This window comes from Suillus bovinus, assembly GCF_016758785.1.
Source record: "Suillus bovinus strain UH-Sbo-P2 chromosome Unknown EDB93scaffold_34, whole genome shotgun sequence".
NCBI lineage: Eukaryota > Fungi > Basidiomycota > Agaricomycetes > Boletales > Suillaceae > Suillus > Suillus bovinus.
This window is the reverse complement of record NW_024542090.1, coordinates 116,726-139,177: the sequence shown is the minus strand read 5'-3', so window position 1 is coordinate 139,177 and position 22,452 is coordinate 116,726. Positions and strand designations below refer to the sequence as shown.

At 47.7% G+C, this 22,452-nt stretch overlaps 6 protein-coding genes across 6 annotated transcripts; 5 read left to right on the top strand and 1 right to left on the bottom strand.

Annotated features, from left to right (window-relative positions):
• Positions 1–85: 85 nt before the first annotated feature.
• On the bottom strand, positions 86–4,947 carry EDB93DRAFT_1251200 (Tim17/Tim22/Tim23/Pmp24 family-domain-containing protein; the record flags this gene model as incomplete). Its single annotated transcript, XM_041453124.1, has 11 exons — positions 86–244; positions 281–396; positions 442–516; positions 576–834; positions 880–981; positions 1,031–2,363; positions 2,417–3,293; positions 4,317–4,439; positions 4,498–4,684; positions 4,766–4,865; positions 4,916–4,947. The coding sequence occupies 11 exons, from the start codon at positions 4,945–4,947 to the stop codon at positions 86–88; spliced, it is 3,363 nt and encodes a 1,120-aa protein (XP_041306894.1).
• Positions 4,948–7,085: 2,138 nt separating this feature from the next.
• EDB93DRAFT_1086904 (uncharacterized protein) lies at positions 7,086–8,235 on the top strand (the record flags this gene model as incomplete). The annotated part of the gene is made up of 4 exons (XM_041446005.1): positions 7,086–7,349; positions 7,401–7,853; positions 7,910–8,126; positions 8,177–8,235. 4 exons carry the CDS (start codon positions 7,086–7,088, stop codon positions 8,233–8,235), a joined length of 993 nt encoding a protein of 330 aa, XP_041306893.1.
• Positions 8,236–9,301: 1,066 nt separating this feature from the next.
• Positions 9,302–12,540, top strand: EDB93DRAFT_1150360 (uncharacterized protein). Its single transcript, XM_041449670.1, has 6 exons — positions 9,302–9,840; positions 9,917–9,985; positions 10,036–10,111; positions 10,160–10,570; positions 10,634–11,912; positions 11,998–12,540. Exons 1-6 carry the CDS (start codon positions 9,320–9,322, stop codon positions 12,072–12,074), a joined length of 2,433 nt encoding a protein of 810 aa, XP_041306892.1. The 5' UTR covers positions 9,302–9,319; the 3' UTR covers positions 12,075–12,540.
• A 130-nt stretch (positions 12,541–12,670) lies between these two features.
• EDB93DRAFT_1150352 (uncharacterized protein) lies at positions 12,671–14,302 on the top strand. Its single transcript, XM_041449669.1, has 9 exons — positions 12,671–12,897; positions 12,962–13,190; positions 13,243–13,305; positions 13,358–13,423; positions 13,477–13,656; positions 13,711–13,781; positions 13,833–13,899; positions 13,950–13,995; positions 14,052–14,302. Exons 1-9 carry the CDS (start codon positions 12,766–12,768, stop codon positions 14,209–14,211), a joined length of 1,014 nt encoding a protein of 337 aa, XP_041306891.1. The 5' UTR covers positions 12,671–12,765; the 3' UTR covers positions 14,212–14,302.
• EDB93DRAFT_1227700 (DNA-directed RNA polymerase II, subunit 3) lies at positions 14,303–16,199 on the top strand. The gene is made up of 7 exons (XM_041451244.1): positions 14,303–14,473; positions 14,522–14,571; positions 14,623–14,744; positions 14,793–14,985; positions 15,039–15,118; positions 15,167–15,421; positions 15,501–16,199. The coding sequence occupies exons 1-7, from the start codon at positions 14,382–14,384 to the stop codon at positions 15,963–15,965; spliced, it is 1,257 nt and encodes a 418-aa protein (XP_041306890.1). The 5' UTR covers positions 14,303–14,381; the 3' UTR covers positions 15,966–16,199.
• A 3,941-nt stretch (positions 16,200–20,140) lies between these two features.
• Positions 20,141–21,630, top strand: EDB93DRAFT_1086897 (uncharacterized protein; the record flags this gene model as incomplete). The annotated part of the gene is made up of 5 exons (XM_041446003.1): positions 20,141–20,282; positions 20,352–20,389; positions 20,441–20,551; positions 20,606–21,324; positions 21,375–21,630. 5 exons carry the CDS (start codon positions 20,141–20,143, stop codon positions 21,628–21,630), a joined length of 1,266 nt encoding a protein of 421 aa, XP_041306889.1.
• Positions 21,631–22,452: the final 822 nt, after the last annotated feature.

The window sequence follows — 22,452 nt, the reverse complement described above, 5'->3', positions numbered from 1 at the left end:
AGCTATATTCTGAACATTTATATGACCTAAAGACCTTGGAAGTACACGCCGATTGGGGGCCTGCAATTCCAGAAACAAAAAATTATCAAGCCAAAAGGAGATCGATGGGACACACCTCGGATTCCTGCTTTTGCTTGGAGTAGAATGCGAATAGGTCCGCAATTTGCTGTTCGATCGCTTGCTTCTCTTTGTGCAGCCTCCCAACATCTTGTGTCATTACTGCGACTTCACGGCCCAACTCAGCCTTGAAATGTTCAACGTGAGCTGCTCGTCAGAACACCGTCAATGAACGTCTGTAAGGACAAAGGGCAAACGCGCCTTGCACATTAATTGCTGTGGCCTCTTTCATCGCTTCCACGAATCGTAGTCGTTCCCCTCGGATCTCCTCCGTCAGTTCTGCATGTGTCAGACAATTTTTTTCGAGTAAAGAAACACACTTACCACTCGACAACACTCGCAGCATTTGCTCCTGGTCTGCTCTTTGGCGATTGATGATTTCCATCACCGAGTCCGTCACTAAGATATATCGTCATTCAATCACTGACGCTGCAAAGAAGACGACCCGACAAACAAACCAAGTACTCTGCGTTGCTCATCTCCATGAGTAAGATGTTCTTGAACAACCTGGATCAACTCGTGGACTGTCGATCGTAAGTCATCTTCATTGTGCACTTGACTCCGCGCCGCCTCTAGTAGTTGTTGCACCTGTCCTCTCAGGTTGGTGCTTGAAAGCTCCTCGGATGTGCTGATGCCTAGTTGTTTACAAATTTGTTCAACGCCAGTTGCGACAGCTTGTATTTGGATGGTGCCTTTGCTGACAAACGCGTCCAGCCACTGAAGTTGTCAGTAGCAGCACGCACTTTACGTTCTTCAGCTCACCGAATTTAGTTCGTTCAGGTAGCGGACACTGTCGGCCTGCTGTTCGAGCTGCACTTTTTTTTGTTCCTCATCCGCATTCAAGTAATCCAGGACAACTTTCAACTTGTGAAAGTTCAACCAATGAAACGGCGTGGTTGAGAAAAAAACGAACCTTGTCGTCTAAAAGTTCATGTGCTAGCTTCTCTGGAGTTTCTGCATTTTCTTGGGGGTTTCCTACAGTGGGGCTCAACGAGGCGTTACCAGTCTTGTAAAGTGAAGCAAGCTCGTTCAGCTTCGCGTATATATCTGAGAAATCCACGTCCAGACAGTGTTTGGAACGATCCGCCGGTGAAGTCGGTGTAGAGAAAGAAGGTCCCAGATTGTTCATGGTGATATTCGCGTGTGACATCGACATCTCTCGCTCTTGATTGTCATGGATCACATCAAGTTTTTCGAGAACTCGAGGAAGAGTCGATTTCAACTGTGTCTGCATGACGTCCAGGATCTTCATAATGGAGTTTCCCTGCAGCTGGACAGTGCTAGAGGAGCTCTGCTGCTGAATATCCTCTACCCTGACAACCAATGCTTGTATCGTAGATGTAATAGCCTCCTTAGCTTCGGCAGAAGACTGACGTGCGGTGTCAGCCAACAAGGGTGTCAGCTCACTGGGAAGGTGCTGAATATCGCGTTGTAACGCAGCTATTTGTTCGCTAATACCTATCGTTTGATCTACAGTTATTGTTGCGCCCTCCTTGATCGGGTCCGTAATGGGCACCTGCAGACCCTTGTCTGCTGTAGATGACGAGGAAAATTGAATCGGTAAGCCTTCCCTGATGATTCGCTGAGTCTCAGGAAGGGTCGGAGGAGATGTTAGAGATGTCCCGCTACGAGCGAAAGCACTCCTTGACCGTGAAGAGTATGTCTCGATCGATGCCGGCGATCTCGGTTGCGGACTGGGTCCACCACTGCTCAATGGCGAGTCACTCGAAAAGCTTTCGTCTTTGATCTTATGGATTTCTGCAAACGCCCGGCGAGGACGTATGGGCCTAATGGTCTGAGCACCCCGTAAGTGTGGCATGATAGAGTCACTACTCGCTGATCCTGGCGAACTCGTGTTATCAATCTGTGCCAACCGTTGTGTGACGACGGAAAGGTTTCCAAGTTTGGCGATTGAGGGACTTTTGGGACTAGGACTCCATGGTGATGGAGGTCGTGGAGGCAAGAGGGACATGGGAGAATGATTTTGTGGCGAATCGTGTAGACTGAAACGAGCCGGAGACTGAGTGGATAGAGAGTATTTGCTGCTCGGCGTCGGGGGAAGAGACTGCTCCGTCGTCAGCGAGGTCTCGGATTCAACACCACTAGACGAAGTGTATTCGGAAGAAGGATACTCTGATGCTGACGGAGGCTGCAAGTATTCTTGACCTTTACGCTGAAAATTTGTCCGTATCGTTAATGCCTGTACCCGTGTTGTTCCCTGCGACTGCCTTTGAAGTAATGTATCCCTGTGAAATTTTTCGCATCAATCTGCATCGTTAATTATGTATGATCACCATACCATATGGCGCTGACCCATCGTGCCCGTTCTTGACTCGATGATGCCGCAAATTTTTCTCTTCGACGGCCCTCGAACAGAAGCTCGAACACCTTCGGCTCGGACTGGTCCGTTGAGGTCAGAAGAAGAGCCTTCTCATCAAGATCCAGTCGGTTCAGAGAAAGAGAACGAACGTCAGTGCAGCCATCTAGTGGAAGGACGTGAGTCGAAGGATTGCCGTGAGTTGTATACCATGTTATAATTATATCCAGGGTATGTAAGGTGACATTGCAGGATGTCCAGGAAGGCAGGATAGGCGAAGTAGTGGAAGATGGTGGCATAGAAAGGTATAACAGCGCACCAGAGTGAAGTGCAGAGACTTTACCAGCTGAAAGGGCTACGCTACCTGTATCATGAGAGAGGGGAGCACTCTCGGTGTACATTGAAGGGATTTGAGCCATGCTTGGTGCGTCAACCACAACTGTAGGGACGTCTTCTTGATCATCTCCGTCTTTGCCTTTCCTTCCCTTCTGGAAGACGGACAGGAAATTGCGCAGCGAGGCACTTAGAGACCTTCTCTTCCCCTTGCCAACAGAGCGAGATGATGATACACCAAGAAAACGAGCTGCGCTTGGTGGCCTACGAGCAGTTGACGGTTCCTCTCGCAAAATAGACTCGTATCTGTCGATGAGCTGCCTGGCTGACTGACGTCGCTGAACAGTCGGGTGGTCATGAGAGAAGCCATGTAATTCTGCATCAGTGTGGTATGATCGACCATGATTGAGATTCATAGGCTGGCTACCTGCATCCATTCTCCTTGGACCAGCGACAGTCGTCCCGAAGCTACGTCTCATCGGTTCCGAGTTTGTAGATTTCGTAGGAGTGATAGTCCAGGCCACTGCTGGTACGTACATTGAGAATTGAAGAGGATGACAACACCACTAGTGATGCATTGATTGCAATGCGAAACAAGTGGTGGGCAGAAGTGGGGCCAGGCCGTTTCATAATCAGCATGGGTTGATACAAACTAGCTTGAGGTCCTCTGTGAATAACTCATGACTCGGAGCTAGACGACTCGCAGTTAGCACCCTTCTACTACTAATAGTAGTAGCGATCATGATGGGGCCATCAGTATAGTCAGATGCGCCTCAAGTTGCCTAACAAATGACAGCTCCGAGTCACCAGTACTGAGCTGATTAACCTACTCCTCAGGAAGCAAAAATGATAAACAAAAGTTTGATACATGTACGCAAGTACGTGCAGTGGTGACGGGGAATAGTAGTACTATTAAGGCGGCGCCGACGCCATCCTCAATTTTTCACACGAAGACGAAAAGTCCGCTGGACGAGTGGCAGGTGACAGGGAGTGACATCAGCCCACCAAAACAATTGTTTCTTATTTCCATTGAAATGTAGGGCATTCTTATGATCTATCATGTATCAGTTTGAAGATTTATCGTAGAAACAGTTGTTTTTAACTTGAACATGTAGTGAGTGACTAACTAGTGGTAACCAATAATACGTCAACTCACTCAGCTTGGCCAAGAGCACGATCCATGCAGTAACCGTCCTTCCCGTGTATGAGTTTCCTACACAAATTCAAGATTCAAAGAGCCTCGAGACTGGAAGAGTCTGATGGCGATGGATCATATCAAGTCCGACGATCATTAGATTCAGTACTATGCATTGCATTGCGGCGCGAATATACAGTGAAAAGGGTAAGTGGGCCGTGGAGCAGACAAAGACATCTATTGTAATATAGATTATGAGGCAGGTATGGAGCTAGTGTCCTGAGGGCTGTGGTTGAATAGTGTCTGGTACTATGGATGTGACAAGGCGCATGAGAAGCGAGGTGAGGGTGCGGAGGGTAGTGAAACAGGTGGAAATGGTCAGTCAACGAAATAAAGTCGGACGACACGACGTACGTTGCGGGAGCTGTGGTCGTGTACCCTCGCTGAACACACGGGAGAGAAGGACACCGACACCCTCGAATACACCCAAGAGGATACCACAGGCAATTGCAGATCCTAATGCTGATTTTGGGCCACCTATTCGATACATTGAAGTCAAAAATAAAGAAAGTAGTAAAGGTGAGGGAAAATTTACTTCGTGCAGCCAAACATCCACCCGTCATGAACCCCGAAATAATGGCGTTCCAAGCATCCTCTTTTTGCCGCCAACCTTTCACGGCACAATCGAAAGTGGAGAACATGCCTCCCCAAACGCCAAAGTTACCACCCGTAACTGGGGCACGTGCTTTGATAGTAGATATAGCACCAACCAAACGTTCACCCTGTGAGTGTCCAAGTCAATGACGTTCGTTGCGGTTTGACTAGGGAGAGAATTATATGCGAGAGCAGGACGGAGAACTAACCCTAGGGGAGTTTCGTGCGCCCTTGATACCGTGCCATATACCGCCACCGACAGCGCCCATAGCAAATGCGCCTCCAAAGTCATTCAATATGACCCATGGACTTTACAAAATTATCACCTGTACTGGTCAAATAATTGGTTTGTTACGCACCATGGATCTCTTGTGTGATCAGCATGAGACATGGTGAAGGGTCAGAAGAGAGCGGAGGGGGAAGGGAGTAAATACAAGTAATGAGCTAGCTGAGGGGAGTGTGACAGCTCGTAGGATAAATTTCATTCCCACGACATTCATCACAGCCACCGACTGACTTATACTAGTACCGTGATACGTACACCAATGGAGCTGGAATTTTCTGTCCAAACCCGAGAATCTCGACCGAAATCGATGGAAGAAAATTTGTTGAGAACCCGGCATCAAAGATTCATGAATACTATCATTCGACGGGAAATGCACAATTTACACTTATTGCTGAATAGCAACACAACAACAACACATATTCGTATCGGATCTACTGTAGTGTATACTTTAGGTCTCTGTGCATTAGGCCCAACAAGAATTTTTTAATTTTGTTGCGAGCTTGTTGCAGCGGCAGCACTGGAAGTTGAGGTGTCGAAAACACAATAGAAATGCACAATTTCGTCACACTATGTCACGCGCGGCACCTCGGCCAATACACAATGATATTCACAGTCCGACAGCGTGCAAAGCGAATGAAAGTCCAGTGTTCCGCACCGTTCATAACTTCAAGCTTCAATAACGAGCTCCAAATCAAATTTCATTGAGGGAATAATATCTAGTAATAAACACTAGGATGTGCTGAGTGATCATTATTTGCTGAAACTCTATTTAATGGTGCAGGAAGGCCATGCAGGGGGTAAGGCATGTATCTGCCAGTGGACGGCCCAGCATGTAGCTGTGGTGGGAGGTCTTGTGAAGTTCGAAGAGGACGAGCCCCTTCTGGGGCTGGCACTGGCTGCATGAATCGTGTCTCGCGACCTGGATAATGGAGTGGGTATGCAGGTGGTGGATTAAATGAGGGGAAGGGTAAAGGACCGTTCATTTGCTGTGCCGCTTGACTCGAGAAGGGAGCGCCGTTACTATGCATAGCTATTCAGACATTATCAGCAACAAAATAAACATGGAAGTAAGTGAAATACAACCATGACTGATGCTTGGAACGAGCTGCTGAGATGGTGTAGCTTGAATGGGAGCAGTATGGTCAATTCTTGAAGATCCAGCATGACCGTTTGACTCATGGGGTGCCCGATTTCCACGAGATGTGTAAAGACCAGAAAAGCGGTGGTCCTGGCGTAGGTCGGGAGTATTCTCCAAGTGTCCTTTGATGCGTTCTAAAATTTCAGACTTCGTGCCCTCGGTTGACAGCGAAAGAGCAGTAGCAATATCCTCCAGTTCTGATTTTGACTTGGCACTTAGCCGTCCTGTGTAAATCTCCTTGATACGTTTTTCACGATCCTCGCGTGTGAGAGGAGGTTGTGAATGTGGTGAAGGGCGGTTGCGAAAAACTCGAGCTGTCCTTGGCATTGGTCGACTGTCCTTGTAATGTAACAATGTCCTCTGGTGTCTTCAAAGGAACAGATGCTGGTATGTGCCGATTCTGCCGAATGCAAAGAAAGCGGAGACTCAACCAAGCCGAGAGTGTGATTTCCCAATCTAGCCTGACCGTCACGCTTTGCTCATGAATCGCGAATAGCATGCTGTGGTGGTGTCCTATTGACATAGAAACACCTGGAGTAGATTCAGGATGGTGCATTTCACATATTTTGAACTTTCTGTGTTGATAGGTTAATGGGATCTGGGTGGATCTTGGATTTAGTGTCCAAAAATCACTCATTTTGGGCACACTCGCACAATGTTTCATCTCGGGAAGGCTTCACAGCACCGATTTTAAAATTTTGAATTGGTAGTATTATTGAATGTATGCTAATAATTGTCCACCAGCTGTTCCGAATGAAATATATGTAGAGTGGTGAGCTCTGGAGTGCATTGTGCATTATCCATCGATTGTGCATTCCGAATCAGGTGATAGTACATCGCCCATGATTCGTGAAGCATACGGTCTATAGGAAGGTCTAGTACATTCTAGTGAATGAACAGGTATTAGAGCTAGAATCAAAATTCCCATGCGACCGGTGACCTAGTACGGATGCTAGAATTAATCATTTGTGGTATCATACCACGACGTAGACGACGGACTCGCTAGTTCAGCGCTCAGCCACAGTCCAACTGCCAACGTTTGACGTCGACCAGAACGACATGGATATTTCGTGAGTACGTTCATTCTCAATGATCTCATTCTGAAATGTCAATTTCATTTAGTTCAATCCTCCAGGGTGGATATCAGCACCCCCTGGCACGCTCATGGCAGGCTCGCAGCCAGCTGACAAAGTCAATGTTCATGTATCCTATCTTCATCACCGATGATCCAGATGCCAGCGTCGTCATACCCTCACTGCCCGGTCAACGTCGCTGGGGTGTCAACCAGCTCGAAACCTTCCTTGGCCCATTGGTTAAGAAAGGACTGAAAAGTGTCATCCTCTTCGGTGTGCCTTTGAATTGTGAAAAGGTGAGCTTTCATCCGGTGAAACTACCTGCAGTGGCCTTATAGATCTTGCAGGACGGCCGTGGCACCCCAGCAGACGATCCGTCTGGACCCGTCATCCAAGCTGTGAGAAAGATCAGACTCTTATTCCCATCATTGTACATCGCCTGTGATGTCTGTCTGTGCGAATACACTTCACACGGGCATTGCGGTCTGCTCCATGCTGACGGCACCATCAACACTAAGCCATCCGTCCTACGTCTTGCAGAAGTGTCTGTCAACTACGCCAAGGCTGGCGCCCATTGCGTAGCTCCCAGTGACATGATGGATGGCCGCATCAAGGCCATTAAGCAGGCACTCATTGACGCCGACTTAGCCAGCAAATGCACCCTTATGAGTTACTCAGCCAAGTTTGCGAGCGCATTGTACGGCCCCTTCCGCGATGCTGCCGGATGCGCCCCGTCGTTCGGCGACCGCAAATGCTACCAACTCCCTCCTACTGCCAAGGGACTCGCACGGCGTGCAATAGTAACTCTTACCCTCCGTATCTTACACAACGCGCTACTGATCGTCATATTTTCTAGCAACGAGACGTGGCAGAAGGCGCAGACATCATTATGGTGAAACCTGCGCTTCCATATCTCGACATCATTTCGGATGCCGCACAGCTCGCATCAGACCATCCCCTCGCTTGTTTTCAAGTCAGCGGCGAATTCGCGATGGTTCATGCTGGTGCTGCTGCGGGCGTCTACGATCTCAAAACAATGGCATTCGAGACCACGGAGAGTATGGTCCGTGCAGGTGAGTACATAGGTATTGGCTTCTCAGTGCTCTCACATGACGTCGTGAAGGTGCTTCCTTGATTGTGTCTTACTTCACGCCGGACTTCTTGGATTGGTTGGAGGTATAAAAAATGACGATCAATACTGCAAAACGCTTTATATAAAAGGTCGAAGGAACTAAAATGCATCTTTATTTGATTGACTGTAAATCGACTCTCTGTAGGTGAAAAATATATCTTGTCAGTGGCTCATGCTTTAAACCTTGGTTCACTTTAGCATTATACTACTAGGTAACATGCATCGTTGACGCGTCTAGGCTGGGCCTTGTGTCAGCGTGAGCTTGGAGACTCTCCCCTGCATTTCTATGCTAGAGAAGCGCAGGCTATGAGACGCCTTATAAAGGTACTGGTCCAAAAGTTTGCCTAGCGTCTCGTTTCTCCTCTCCTCTATACAACTTTGCCTGCACATTTACTGATCTGCCCTCCTTTCCCTCGGTCCCTATATCTGATTAGCAAATTGAGGTACCCATCGCCACAGAATTGATTGTGCTCTTGACTCTGAATTGATTGAAGATCAGGGTCAATGCATTGTACACATCTGAGGGCAACATATATGGGAAGCTGTTGACAGGCACTACGAATGACATACTTCCTCGCATGAAGATCCGCCTCGTTAGGTCACAAGAACGGAGTACTCAGCGATATGAACCATCAGTCCGTCGCTCTGCTTTCTCATCCCGCAGTTCGTGGCAGTTAGTCTTTCATTCAGTCATCGGCTTCAACATATGACAGGTAAGCTTTGTCCAAGTCTCAAAGCGCCAATTTCATTTTGTGCCTGCAGATACTATGTCTGGCTTGGGATTGCATTTACTGCCATACCAGTATCCCAATTTGCTTCGACGTTGCGAGCGAATGATGCGGGTTCGTCTACGAAGATCATTCTACCACTTAGCCCTAACATTGGGGTCTAATCAATTATACTATATTCCAGCAGATCATTGGGGATGTCAATAATGTGATCATGTTGCTACAGATGTTAGCTCAGGATTAAATCGTATTGTATTGTTTATATGGAACAAGCGGTCAGTTGAGGCCTAAACCTCGAATAAAAAAAACCCGTGTACGTGCCAGGGTGCAATCATGTGACCAAAGCAATAAAGACATTTGTTTATTGTACGCGTCTTGTCCGATAGAACCACGATCATCATCAATAATGGCAGGCCAGCCAAAAAGCGTCGTAAGGCGTCTATCTCAAGTCTTCGTCGAAATTCCTTCATCCGCGATGCATAAGCCTAGTATACCAGCTCCTAGCGACCCTACGCGCACTGTGTCCAACCGCAAAGAAAACACATTGCGTGCATCCATGTCTCAAAACACCACGGACAAGTCATTCAAACGCAAAACAGACGAGACCCTTGACAAGCCGGAAAAGAGATCAAAGCTTGACACTACAGTTAGCCAGCCAACCGCTACGCGCCGTCCTCTCCCGAACGCTACCTCCGACTTCCCAAACGGCTTTGTTTATTGTCACCAATGCAGCAAGAAGCGCGACGCAGCGCTCGCCGTCCATTGCACGCGCGAAGATGCGAAATCTAAGCGACAGTGCAACACCAAGTACTGCGGCCCCTGTCTCAAGAACCGCTACGGACTCGCGCTTCAGGACATCTTGTCCACCGGTACTGTCCCAACAGCCGAGAGAAAACGGCACGTATCGGGCGAGGGGTACTTTTTCAAGTGCGTGATGACTCTAATGCTCGTATATGCGCTTAGATTGTATGCGTGGTTTCTATCTTTGCTTGGGCTCGTTTAGGTGCCCCCGATGCGAGGAGATCTGTAATTGCGTTCACTGCCGAAAGTCAAAGGGCCTTCAGCCCACGGGGTTGGTACCGCGCGTTACACCATGACCTCACTAACTTAATCACCACATAGGAAGCTCACTGTCGCAACGCGTAAATCAGGACTCCAGTCAGCCGCAGAACTTCTCCCGCAAGATCCAGCTACAGGCGTATGTGTCCATATTAGTCCTAACCTCCGAATGCTGATATGAGCACAGGGCCCAATGGCAGGTAAACCTGTCGCTGAGAAGTCGAGAACAGCCAAATCCGCGCTTCAGCGTACTGTAAGCGTAACTAGTAATTCCAAGTCCAGATCTACCAAGGATCCCGCGCATATATCCACATTTGCACCGATTCCACCTCAGAAATCTCTTCCCAAAGCTCCCTGGACACCGATCCGTACTCAACTCTCCTTGCAAGGAGCGGAAGTCCGCATTTACATCCGTGAATTTGCACTTCGTTTTCTCCCTCTGTCACGTTCACACCACGATGAGCTCGAGGTTTTCGCCCGTTGTCGACGACATTTGGATGACGATGTGGAGCACGGTGATTTAGAACATTGGGTCTCAGATGGATGCTTGAAAGCACTACTGATTGCATTGTTAGGCATGATCGAAGTAGATACCAAGGTGTGTTCCAGTCTTCTGCTTCCCTTCTTTTTTTCTTTCTCAACATTCCGGTTGCCCCGACAGATCCTCTCCACAACAGCCAACGCGCTCCATCAACATATATTCCTATTCAGGATTGTTAAGACTCTAAGCACCTTGAGGACCCTCCCTTCTCTCGCTCTCCCGTCTCCTACGCCCGCCCCTGAACACCTCCTTGAGAACGCGCCCATCATTAGAACCCGATCCACCCGCAATTCGTCTCATGCCGAAGAAACGGCCAAGGAGACAGACTGGCCCCAAGTAGTCCGTACCTCACAACTCATACCTGTTGTCAGTGTCCTTGTAGACCATGCTTTACAAGGAAAGGCGGTCAGGGATGCATTAGAAGAAGGTGCGAAGGATGCGAAAGAATTGGCGAGGCAAAGTATAGAGATGAAGAGAGCTTTTGATCGGGCTGAGAAAGAGAGAAAGGAGAAGAAGAAAGCGGAGACAGAGCAGAAGGTCAAGGATAGGAAAGCGCAGGCCAAAGATAGGAAAACGAAGGGGAAAAGAAGTGCCAGTGCCAAGGACAAGGAAAAGGAGAAAGACGACCAGGAGAAAGAGAAGGACTCGAATGATTTTGAGGACACACCAACGTATACACTGACCCCCCAGACAGCCCTGACGCTCGCCTCATCCTCCTGTGCACAGCGCATCATACCACTAGGTCGGGACTCGGAAGGCAGAGTATACTGGGCTCTGACGCCAGGACGAGGAGAGAGAGACGCTTCACGCGAGTACCTTACCTCTAATATCGAAGTTGGGGAACAAGACGGAGGCGCCAAGATTAAGAGCCATAAAGCCAAGTCAGGATCGACGTGGACTCCCCCCTCCCTATCAGAACGTGCGTTACACAAACGATGGAGCTGGTTCATAGCTGTGTGGGGCGTGCGACCAGGAGTTGAAGAGAGAATAGACACGCCACAGGATGAGGATTGTTCAGATTCCGAGTCTGAGTCCGGCCCTGATTCTGAATCGGACGAGGATCAAGACGACAGGAAGCCACGGAACACGAAGACTGAATGTCCCAGATGGTACGCCTTCTCAAATCCTGTAGACATCTTCAAGCTCGCGGAGTGGGTCGAGTGGAAAGCTGGACTTGATGCGCCTTCCAGTTCCTCGGAAAAGTCAAAACTGCGACCTATATCAGCCTTACCTTCTCGTGCATCATCCACATCGACCTCCCATGCAATCTCGTTTTCAAACATCCACACGTCAGCATCCACTTCCACTGCAGCTTTATCGTCCTCCAACAAACTCAGCAAAGGCTCAAAATTTGCTGCCTCACTCTTAGCTAACAAGGAAATGGTTTCATCATCTGAGGCTGACGAATCTGAGTTTAGCAATGAAGACCAGAGCGAAGATGGTGGTGACAAGTGGGATGATGACATGGATGTGGATTCACTCACAGATTTCGATGATACGCCCCGTATGCCCCAGCTCCGGTCACTCGTCCGCGAACTCCGAGCATATGCTGCACTATTGAAGAAACGAGCCTAGGCATAGGCTGGGGGACTTTGCACGTTGCCCACGTGCTGTTTCCGCCTGCGCCGCAACTGACTTCAATTGCACGTCTACTGTCGCTCCATCTCCCTCTGTAAAATGCCTCGTTTATCTCTGTCCTATAATTGATCGGTCTCTTACCTTACCCAGCGCTTTGCAGATGCTTAATCGACTCTTCGTTACCTTGCTCAACCATTTGTCCCCATTCCTCATATCTTACGAGATTCCGCATCTGCTGCCCTCTTTCCACTGCTATCGTCATCTAGTGATCAATTGACTTCTTATCGCCTCGCATAGACAGTGGTGCACCTGATTCTACTTTACATGGCAGCGATTTGGCGTGTTAATCAGTAGACTCTTTCTGTTCACGTTTAGACATAGAAGACATAGAATATTTGCTATTGTTAGGTGGATGTTATCATATATAATACCTTGAACTTAAATATTGCGAGCTTTAGAACATTAGGCCTCTGTAGACAGGGTTAGGGATCAATTAGTAAACATATCACTGGAAACAGCACGTGGTTGCAACCGACTTGGGAAATTTCCAGATACAGACCTCTGGCACCCCTACCATGTGGAAGGACGACCGGTAGCATCGGTTACTTCAAGTAACCAGGTTTACACCTCTCAATGCCTTGAACTCTCTATTTGTCGTCACAGCTTTCTTAACCATGCGTGCATACGTGATAAACAAGTGGGTCCATCCGTCCCAGCTCAAGCTTGTCGACGATGCGCCAGAACCAGAAGCCACAGCGGATGAGATAATCGTGGATGTATACTCCTCAGCTCTGAATTTCTTCGACGTGAGATGCATCGTCTCCACAATGTGGCCAGTTGTTCTCTTACTTAATTCTTATACGCTATCAGATATTGCAAGCTCAAGGAAAATATCAAATTAAGCCTCCATTTCCTTTCACCCTTGGTGCGGAGTTCGCTGGCAAAGTTGCCAAAGGCTCTCCAATTCCAAATGGTTGTCCCTACAAGCCTGGCGACAGAGTCTTTGGTCAAGCACAAGGATGCTTTGCAGATAAAGTGGCTGTTAAATGGCAGGCTGCGAATCGGCTTCCGGATAATTTGACTTTCGATCAGGGTGCAGGTGTGTTGAGCCACGAACTACCGTCACTCACCCGAACTTCCACATGTGCTAGGATTATACATTACATGGCCGACTAGCTATGAGGCTCTGGTTGGTCGTGCAGAGCTCAAGCCAGGTGGATCCAGTCATCAAGCATGACTCGCTCATATGTTAACCATCCGTTCTAGGTGAAACCGTTCTCATCAATGCAGCTGCCGGCGGTGTTGGCATTGTTGCTGTTCAATTGGCCAAAGGTTTGTCCCCTTTAAAAATGGATTCCCGTCCTTTAATTTACCGTATACATCAGCACTGGGTGCTACAGTCATTGCAGCAGCTGGATCACAGTCTAAACTTGAGATTTGTAAGACATACGGAGGAGCTGATTATACGGTAAACTACACAGAAAAGGACTGGCAGCAAGATGTCTTGAAAATAACCAGTGGCAAAGGCGTAGATGTTGTCTATGATCCGGTTGGGCGAATTGCTGGTGAATGCCATTTTCATGGGTAGGATCTGGAAGTACAACTCTCACTTCTGTCAGAATCATTAAAGTGCATCGCCTTCAAAGGGAGAGCCCTCGTGGTCGGCTTCGCTGCAGGCCAGATCGAAAAGGTATGCACTGTCTGCGGTGAATTCATCACTGCCTACCGAACGCGTCTGCAGCTTCCGCTAAACATAGTACTACTGAAGAATATCAGTGTCATGGGCATCCACTGGGGCTTGTATACCTGTAGGTCTTATATTACCTCGAGGTTTAGACAGAGCCTGATACCTGTACAGACAAGGAACCATCTCGCATTCCCATAGTATGGGAAGAACTGCTAAGGTAAGTAACATACGCGTTATTCAAGGTCGCTCGCCTGTCAATGACATCAACTGGAGGCTGTTTGCTTCTGGTCGCATTAAACCTATACTATATGACAAGATCTTCTCCCTGGACGAGGTCGTTGTAGGATTGGATGCACTGGAGAGACGACAGACATGGGGCAAGGTCATTGTGCACATCAAAGACGAGGAGCAGAGGATCGTAGCGAAGCTTTAAGCTTGAACATATCCTAATACTGTGCTTATCTTTTTGGTGTATACTACTGTTGGGTGCACGGGGTCCTCTTTCCTCAAATGTTCTCTGTGCATTGAGTTTTGCTCAGATGCCGCTTACCTCAAACCACGACTGTAATACTTGATTAAAGTCCTTCCATTCTACAACCAATCATGCAGACATACGAGGACAACGAGCCCATTGTCCGAATACGCGATTACAAGCAAGACCGAGTTGATTTCGTACTTGAGAATGTCGACCTCGCGTACGCGTAGCATCTGCATGCGATGAACCTGGCTGAACAAATGCACAGATTTGCAAACTCTTTTCGACGTGTAGTACAGGCCGACATACCAACCATCGGTCTGTATCCTTAAACACGTCATACTGCGCGCCTTGACTAATCTCCCCTAGCCGTCGACATGGTCGAGATCGAAGCAAATACAACAGTGCTACCCGATGAATTCATAGCACATCGTATTGGAATGGTCCCGTTAGTGAGCGCAAACTGCGATGAAGGCATAAGATACACTCGAGTACGTTGCGCGCTGTCACCCCTAGTTTACCTCACAATGGTTGTACAGGACTGCTTGTGTCTTTCCGGTTGCCAGTATTGCTCAATAGAGCTAAGACTGGACGTCTCGTGCAATGATAATCGCACGATGGATGTCACTAGCAACCATCTTGAGGTCATACCGCCCACCTACACCGAGGGAGAAAATCCTGGTGACGAGCTCACGAAAAGGGGAGAAGATTTTGGGCAACCGGTGGGCAAAAGTATAACCTACTTCTTTTGATGGATTCATGTGCTTATTTTCGGGGTTAATCAGATAAGGCAGACATACCACCAGTCCTCATTTGCAAAATACGGAAGGGTCAAGAGCTTAAATTACGATGTGTCGCTAAAAAGGTGCGCAGCTACTTTCAGGTAGTTCTTATGATCTCACAGGTTTAACAGGGTATAGCAAAGGAGCACGCAAAGTGGTCACCATGCTCAGCAGTTGCGTTCGAATACGATCCCTACAATAAATTGCGGCACACGACATATTGGCATGAAGCAGATCCACGCACGGAGTGGCCCGTTGGTGAAAATGCGAAGGAAGAAGAGGCGCCAAGAGATGACGAAGTTTTCGACTTCCATGCGAAGCCAAGAAAATTTTATTTCGATGTTGAGACGGATGGAAGCCTTGGGCCGCAGGAAGTTATCATGAAGGTGCGGGTCCCATCATCTGTGTTTCAGTGCGGTCAACAAACTCACATGCCTCTGTTCTTCCTCCGCTCCCATGGTACAGGGTCTGGCGGAGTTGCAGACAAAACTTGCAAATCTAATACTTGGTTTGAAGGAAGGATTGGACTTGCCGACTGGTGGAGATACGGCAGAGGGTGGTGTGAATGGTCATGTCTCGAGCACTGGTGCTTGGGCGCCTCAACCGAGTGGTGGCGGTTGGGGTCAGACTGCCGCCTCTGGTGCTGGATATGCAAGTCCCGCGGGTGGTGGCGGCGGCTGGGCTACTAGTGGCGGCGGCGGTGGTTGGGGCACCAGCCCAGCACAAAATACTGGGGGAAATACTAGTGCATGGGCAACAAGTCCTGCGCAAAACACGGGAGGAGCTCCTGGTGCTAGTTGGGGGACGAGTCCAGCTCAAACATGGGGAGCTTCAAGTCCGAATGCAACAGCATCCGGGAGTGCTTGGGGAACATCCACTCAACAGGGCTGGGGCAGTCCTACTCAGCAAGCTAGTGGATGGAACCTATGATGGGTGTTTATTTTACATACACTTTTCAATCGCACGCATTTTATTGATAGCTGTGGATGTTCCTAAGACGACATTAGCCATTTGTACCCACAGTACATGTGCGTCTTGACGCCTGCTCTCATTCACCGGTCAGCGGTTTCTAACAGTACTATGTTTTGAATTTGCTGGAATCGGACTTGGCCAGTGTGCAAATAATCGGTCAGTATGGTATTAGAAAACAACGTGTATCAAAGGGGATTAACTAGTGTTGTCAATAAGGTGTGCATGTATGAACTGACCGCGCGGACGGTCTTTGCATCTAAATTTTAAAACCGCATCACCGAAAGTATTGTGCATAGTGTTGTAGTACCCACTTGCATTAATATATGTACAGATTTTGAACTCACTGGGATCGACATATCGCGAGCCCGTTCTCTTGAGTGGTAACCTAGATTTCTATAGTAAGGTATCTTGGCGGAGTGGGCGAGGAATTGTGACATCGAGAAAGTCTGGAAGCCCCACTGCAAGAATGCAGCAAGATAAGAATTCCGGATATGGAGAACCTTAATACAGGCGTCAGAAATTATGTAATAAAATGGTTCCTAATTACATAAGTGAGAAGAGGGTAATCTATTCCCTTATTTATACATACAGTCTAACGCTCTAATTATTTAATTCATGACTCTATAGCTTCCCCTGCAACGATGTCTATCCACCAGAAGCGTGTGTCAGCTCGGTTCCAACGCTACTAATTGTGGGATCACGAAAAGAGGGGGCTAATCAATTCAAAGACTACAGGATGAATCACCACTGGCAAGCAGTAATGTATCTACTACTAAATAAATGTATCTACAAGAAGCATGCGCACAGACCAAGACTCGGCCAAACCCGCGTGCGAGCATTGATTCAACTTGCTTAAATAAATTAAAACTCGACGAAAGATCGTTGCAGTCAGTAGTAGCGACAACGCTTGGTGTGTATAATGAGCAAGCGCGATAGTAAGACTCTGAGTCGATTCAAGTTGCCACTCAGCTGAACGTGCGGTACGGGTTTCTTCCACGCAGTCAGAAAGGCCAGATTCACTTCGGCCACACTGCCGAGCGGCCCCGGCCCCTTTAACCCAGAGTGTTTCTCGAGAACTCTGCCGCTTATGTTCTAGCATCAGTATATCTAGAAATCTGCAGCAAGAAGCTGAATCTTTTTCGAAGACTTCTTGAAAACGGCCATCTTCCTCCGTTCACCTAAGTTTTAACAAACTGTGAGCTCAGACTAAACTTCTAGCTACTAGGACTTCAGGGGCTAAGTGGAGCCGAGTGTCCATTACTGCAGCGTTCGGGCGACGAGCTGTCGCTTTGCTGACGGTAAAGTTATGGCGTCGATAGCGCTATCGGTAAGCACGCCGCTCTAATCGTCACTCCTAGATAGGATTAGTTTGACGAGTCAAAAATAACGATCGCATGCACCTGATGCACTCGAGGCCCCGGTCACCACTTCGATAATAATCTTGATACGATGGCGCAAGATTCATATGTAAGTACAACCATTAGAAAAGTGTGCCAAGGCAGAGACCCATGTCTGAAAGGAGTTATTGACAAGACAGGAATGAGAGTCTTTTTATTCCAATTAAATGTCCTATTGAGAGCATACTCTATGAAGGACAATACAATATAGTCTAAGGGCATCTCTCAATTGAAAATGCCCTGGTGTGGGACGCACACTACCAGTCCGACGTTCTGGCCGGTCGTACGTTTGAGATGCGCAGTTCGTCGAAGATGAGATGATTTTTTTGCTCGTTATGATACCCCTGCCACGACAATACAACTATAGATGGTAGTGTAGTCACTTTACCCAGAAACAAACAAAATAAACAGAGGGAGGAGAAGAAATGCATGAATAACATATCAAGTCGCATACAGTGCGGGACATAAATTACCTGTTAGCGGCAGAAAAATTATAAATTTGCAAAGAGAAAGCTGTATTTATCGCGGTGAAAAAGTGGCTCTCCCTCTGCAGTGCAAGGGAGAATTCTGATTATTTCAAATGTGCAAAATTCCAGTTATCATTTAACTAGTCGGTTGGATGGAGTGGACACTATAAACGTGGTTAGAGTATCAGGTTGCAGAACTATACGACATCTTATGCACAGCAATTACGAGTCCAAAGTTCACCTGGGTTTAATTAAACGTAGATAAGACGATTGAAGAAGTTCTAAAGTGTATACCAAAAATCTCTTCAGATAGGTGGCATCGACAATATCGTACTGCAGTATCCTGAGCCGGAAAAAACACTTTGAGTAGGGGAAGCACTCCACAATAAGAAAATGCCTGTGACTGGGAGGACCGTGTTCTTGACCTTATCGACCACCGTCTGCACAGCCGCGCGCTTATCGCCATGCTCGAAGACAATGTTTCGTGCCGCAGTGTGCCAACAAACATAGTCGAGTCACAATAAGACATCAACTGGCAAGGAATTATTACTGTTTGAACTTGAAAACACGCATCTCGAGCGCTCATTTACTCACCGAAGAAAATTTCGGGCGTACGACTCCAACTCCGAACAACAGGGCGGTGATGCAAGACTGCAAGTAAAATGATTGTAATTAATATTCTGCAGGACTTGTCTCAAGTAACAGTGAATGGAACCTAAAAATTGCCGTAATCATGCACTTCCAAGGATTTATTTGCTCACCCAAGAAATTTCCGGGCACACGTGTCAATCAAAGTAATGCCGCGACGCCGACGAGCCCACGGGATCGACTGATCATTGATCATCTGTAAGAGACTATACTCAGTACAGGGTCAAATACAAGGTGCTGATGTTGGATGAATGCGATCCAGTGTTATCACAACCTGAGTCCTAGCCTGATCGATCGATATATCTTATGCCAATTTATGTCGCCTGGAATTTGTGGTACGTGAGTGCAGTAAAATGACCTCCACTTCAAGGCGCATTCAAGTTTGTACCCTATAAGATAAAAATGAAACGCTGAATCAAAGCAGTAATCTGAAACTTGCCAGTTGACGTGTCCGACCATCACGGTAAAGGGAGCAAGCCCACACAACTCTGATAGAATGCGGTAAGTGGATTCGAGATCCTTTGTCTGAAACTACAGAATAATTCTCACGTCAGACAGTGCAACTTCATAGGGATTATCATAAGAAGTAAAACGCCAAGACGCCGTCTACCAACTTGGAAAATCGGACTCACCATAATATTGCAACGCAATTTGAAAGATCCTGTGACTCAGCCAAGACTGTAGTCCACATAACCGTTACGCCAAAAGGCAGTGATCATGATACTAAAAGCTTGATGTGCCGGTCAATAACCACAGGGTACTGTAAGCACGCTAGCTTACCAGATTTCCATAATCTACATAAACACTGTCTGCGCTACTGAAACGCAAGTCGTGAATAGAAAGATTAAGACTCTTGGTATGATTGTTCGACAGTCGAGACCATTCAACAGAACAATAACAAGTATCAGATAACGAGCTGCGAGTGCGCACCAAAGTGACCAAACGGTCTAACCTGGGGACCTCAAAGAGAGCCCACCACCAGGTTACAGCAAAAATATATTAAGTAGTACGCATAAAACCTGGGGCCTAACCTGCGAGGGGAGCAGACGGGATTGATGGGGCGCCGCAGTAGGCTGTGCTAGCGTGTGTACAGAACTGTCGCTAAAGCGCTCACCAAGCTGACGAAGGTAATAAGTGAACAAGCTTGCAATCAATCATTGCCGGAGAAGTTACGTAATAGAGTCCGTATTGGGTCTGCCGCCAAGTCATTACACCCAGTTCCGAAAGTCAGGTCTTCGGAGCGGATTTAGGCCTTTTCTCGCTCCAGTCTGCTTCCGACAGTAACCAGTGGTTAACGTCACGCTCGGATATCTATACAACCGCGTGCACGACATGTAGTCATTCTTAATGCGGCTCTCACGTCCTTTTGTGGCCATTTGTGTTCTGATCTTTCTATCTCGATGGGAAGATTGGCGCAACGCCACCTCGTCTATTCTTCCTGACCTTATCAGATTTAGCGTCTCGCCCGTATCATTGTGACGGGTTTCCATTACGATTTGCGTCGACAGTTAAGTTTTTCGGGACGCCGAAACAAGGCACTGAAAAGCAACTACAAATATCCCATCCCATCATCTTCATGAAGCTAGGCTCGGCATCGTTCCCCCCCTCCCTAGATTTTATCATGACCACAGAACTTCAGGCTACTCGCAAAAAGCGGACCATTGCAGAGGCTAACCCTACTTCTGACGGAGACCATCGCAAGCGTCGACGCAATCGTACAACTCAGTCATGTCTTAATTGCCACACATCCAAGAGAATGGTACGTACCAAACTTAGTACGTCCTCTCAGGAGCAGTTCCGAAGTTACATTTGTGCGACAGTGCGACCGGAAGCGTCCTTGTGGCCGCTGCACACAGCTAGGTCTGGTGAGGTCATTACATGAAGCATGTGATATCATTGTCTGATAGCAAGCGCCGTATAGACCGGCCTTTGTGTCTACGAAGTGGATGATCCTTCCCAACGAACCGACATTCAAGACGAGGGCTCGCATCTTCGTCAACGAGTTGCCGAGCTCGAGGGAGTGATACGTGAGGTTTGTATGCTCATACGAGAGGAAAGAGTTATCAAGCTCAAATATTCATAACAGCTGAAGAACAAGCCCCACCCTCGCTGGGTCCAAGCGGGTTCCACCCCAGAAGTAGAATTTGAGAAGTGGCATGCCCGTTCTCAGTCTCGTTCGGCTGCCGAGCAACGACAGACCGAGCAACAACAGACCGAACAACAAACCGAGCCAGAAAGCACCTCTCCATCTCGCACAGCTTGTTCGGCATTAGGCCCTAGGGATGAGTCATGTCCGCCCCCTCAACTTGTATCCCCTTTACGCGCACGTTCTGCCTTGACTTTTCCCCAACCACCTGCCGACTTGACAAACACATCATCATTCTCTCCTTACTTCAGTAACATATCAACTCCCTTGAGCACACCCTCTCCTTCTATAATGACACCAACCGATGAGTACACGCAAAGTCGAGCTCTTGTTGTGGGAGAGCAACCGCTGGCCGGAGAATTCGAATTTGCCTCTATGTTCATGTCGTATCCGGGTTTCATTGGATATGAAAATAACCTGGAACATAACGTTACTGCCGATAATCTTGACGATACCTGCAGGTCTAATCACTGCTACGACAGTTCTCCACACGATCATTGTAGCTGTCTGACTGAAGGATCGAGCTACAATGTAGTGCTCGAGCTTTCTCTTCGCTTGCGAAAAGCCGCGCACATACTGAGCCGGTCGGCTTATCACCATCTTGGATCTAATAATTGTACCCTTAACCAGCGAATTGTGGAGCTTGATGCTCTTGCTACGTGAGTATACCCGCGGTTACTCTCTACATCAGCTTATCATTATTCAACAGGATGACACTAGGCAATATCACTACACCACCTACCGATGTCGACCAAATATGTCCTCAACAACCTCCGTTCTCTCGTAAATTCATTCCACCATCATCTACTTTTGATACAGCATCGGGGCGCACCATGCCTGCTCCGACAGTCTCTCCACAGACTCTGCAGGGAATTCGCTCCTGGGACATTATGTCATCCGTGTCGGATCCATCACCTATCTGTGAAGACTCCTTTATGTTATGGGACCATTCACGACATGGCTGACTAATTTGTAGTCACGATTATTTGATCTCTTTAGCTTTTCTTGCTTGTAGAATTGTGAAACGCCCCTTACGTACTGTGACGAATGCTACTAGGGCATTGTACAATATACTGACGAACAATACGATCTCTGTAACTATATTAGATGTTTGTATCAAGTCCGTCACGCTCCAATGCATTCATGTTCCATACACATCCGTCCCCTAGAATTTCCTCCTACTAATAAATCAATATTTCTCAAACTGAACACAGGATGTCTCAGAGCTTCCTGGTGAGCGATTTAGTATAGCTGTAATCTGTTAGCAGGGACGCCTTGTAATTTTGTTCGTTGACACTGTTTAAAGCAACAACTAGAGTCTTGACTGGTCAAAACGTCACTGCAACACCGTCGCGGGCCGCAAGGAAGTTTCCAAACCCTGGAGGTAGAATGTTCTCAACAGCGGCTGTGAGGTCGTGCGAGAAAACGACGACGGCAATCGCCTTTCTCAATGACAGGGGTTTGAAAATTTGTGTATCTCTATTAGGCGAGAGACACTTGCTCCGTTCAACATGGATTTTCCATCAGTCAGGCATATGTCAGGGAAGCAAGAAGACTACCTTATCTAGAAGATCAATGGGTCCCTTGGACTTGGAGAGCATAGGTTCCAATCAGAAAGGATGAAACGTTATGTCATCTGAGGTCAACTGGCTATCGAGTCTGGTGCAGAGTATTGAGTCCCAGAGTCGTTGGACGTGTCTAGTAACACAGACAGCCAAAGCGGAAACAAGGCTACACCGTCTTGAGCCGCAAAATCGCTGAGAAACGTCTGAATTCCCAAGACAAAC

What these genes read in the sequence shown, in the direction of transcription:
- EDB93DRAFT_1150360 (XM_041449670.1), top strand. Translation starts at nt 9,320, where the DNA reads ATGGCAGGCCAGCCAAAAAGCGTCGTAAGGCGTCTATCTCAAGTCTTC. An exon ending in AAGGGCCTTCAGCCCACGGG is followed by an intron (nt 9,986 to 10,035) that starts GTTGGTACCGCG and finishes ATCACCACATAG; the next exon opens with GAAGCTCACTGTCGCAACGC. An exon ending in AATGGTTTCATCATCTGAGG is followed by an intron (nt 11,913 to 11,997) that starts CTGACGAATCTG and finishes GGATTCACTCAC; the next exon opens with AGATTTCGATGATACGCCCC.
- EDB93DRAFT_1150352 (XM_041449669.1), top strand. Translation starts at nt 12,766, where the DNA reads ATGCGTGCATACGTGATAAACAAGTGGGTCCATCCGTCCCAGCTCAAG. An exon ending in TGCTGTTCAATTGGCCAAAG is followed by an intron (nt 13,424 to 13,476) that starts GTTTGTCCCCTT and finishes CGTATACATCAG; the next exon opens with CACTGGGTGCTACAGTCATT. An exon ending in TCCGGTTGGGCGAATTGCTG is followed by an intron (nt 13,657 to 13,710) that starts GTGAATGCCATT and finishes CACTTCTGTCAG; the next exon opens with AATCATTAAAGTGCATCGCC.
- EDB93DRAFT_1227700 (XM_041451244.1), top strand. Translation starts at nt 14,382, where the DNA reads ATGCAGACATACGAGGACAACGAGCCCATTGTCCGAATACGCGATTAC. An exon ending in TACGATGTGTCGCTAAAAAG is followed by an intron (nt 15,119 to 15,166) that starts GTGCGCAGCTAC and finishes CAGGTTTAACAG; the next exon opens with GGTATAGCAAAGGAGCACGC. An exon ending in CGCAGGAAGTTATCATGAAG is followed by an intron (nt 15,422 to 15,500) that starts GTGCGGGTCCCA and finishes CCCATGGTACAG; the next exon opens with GGTCTGGCGGAGTTGCAGAC.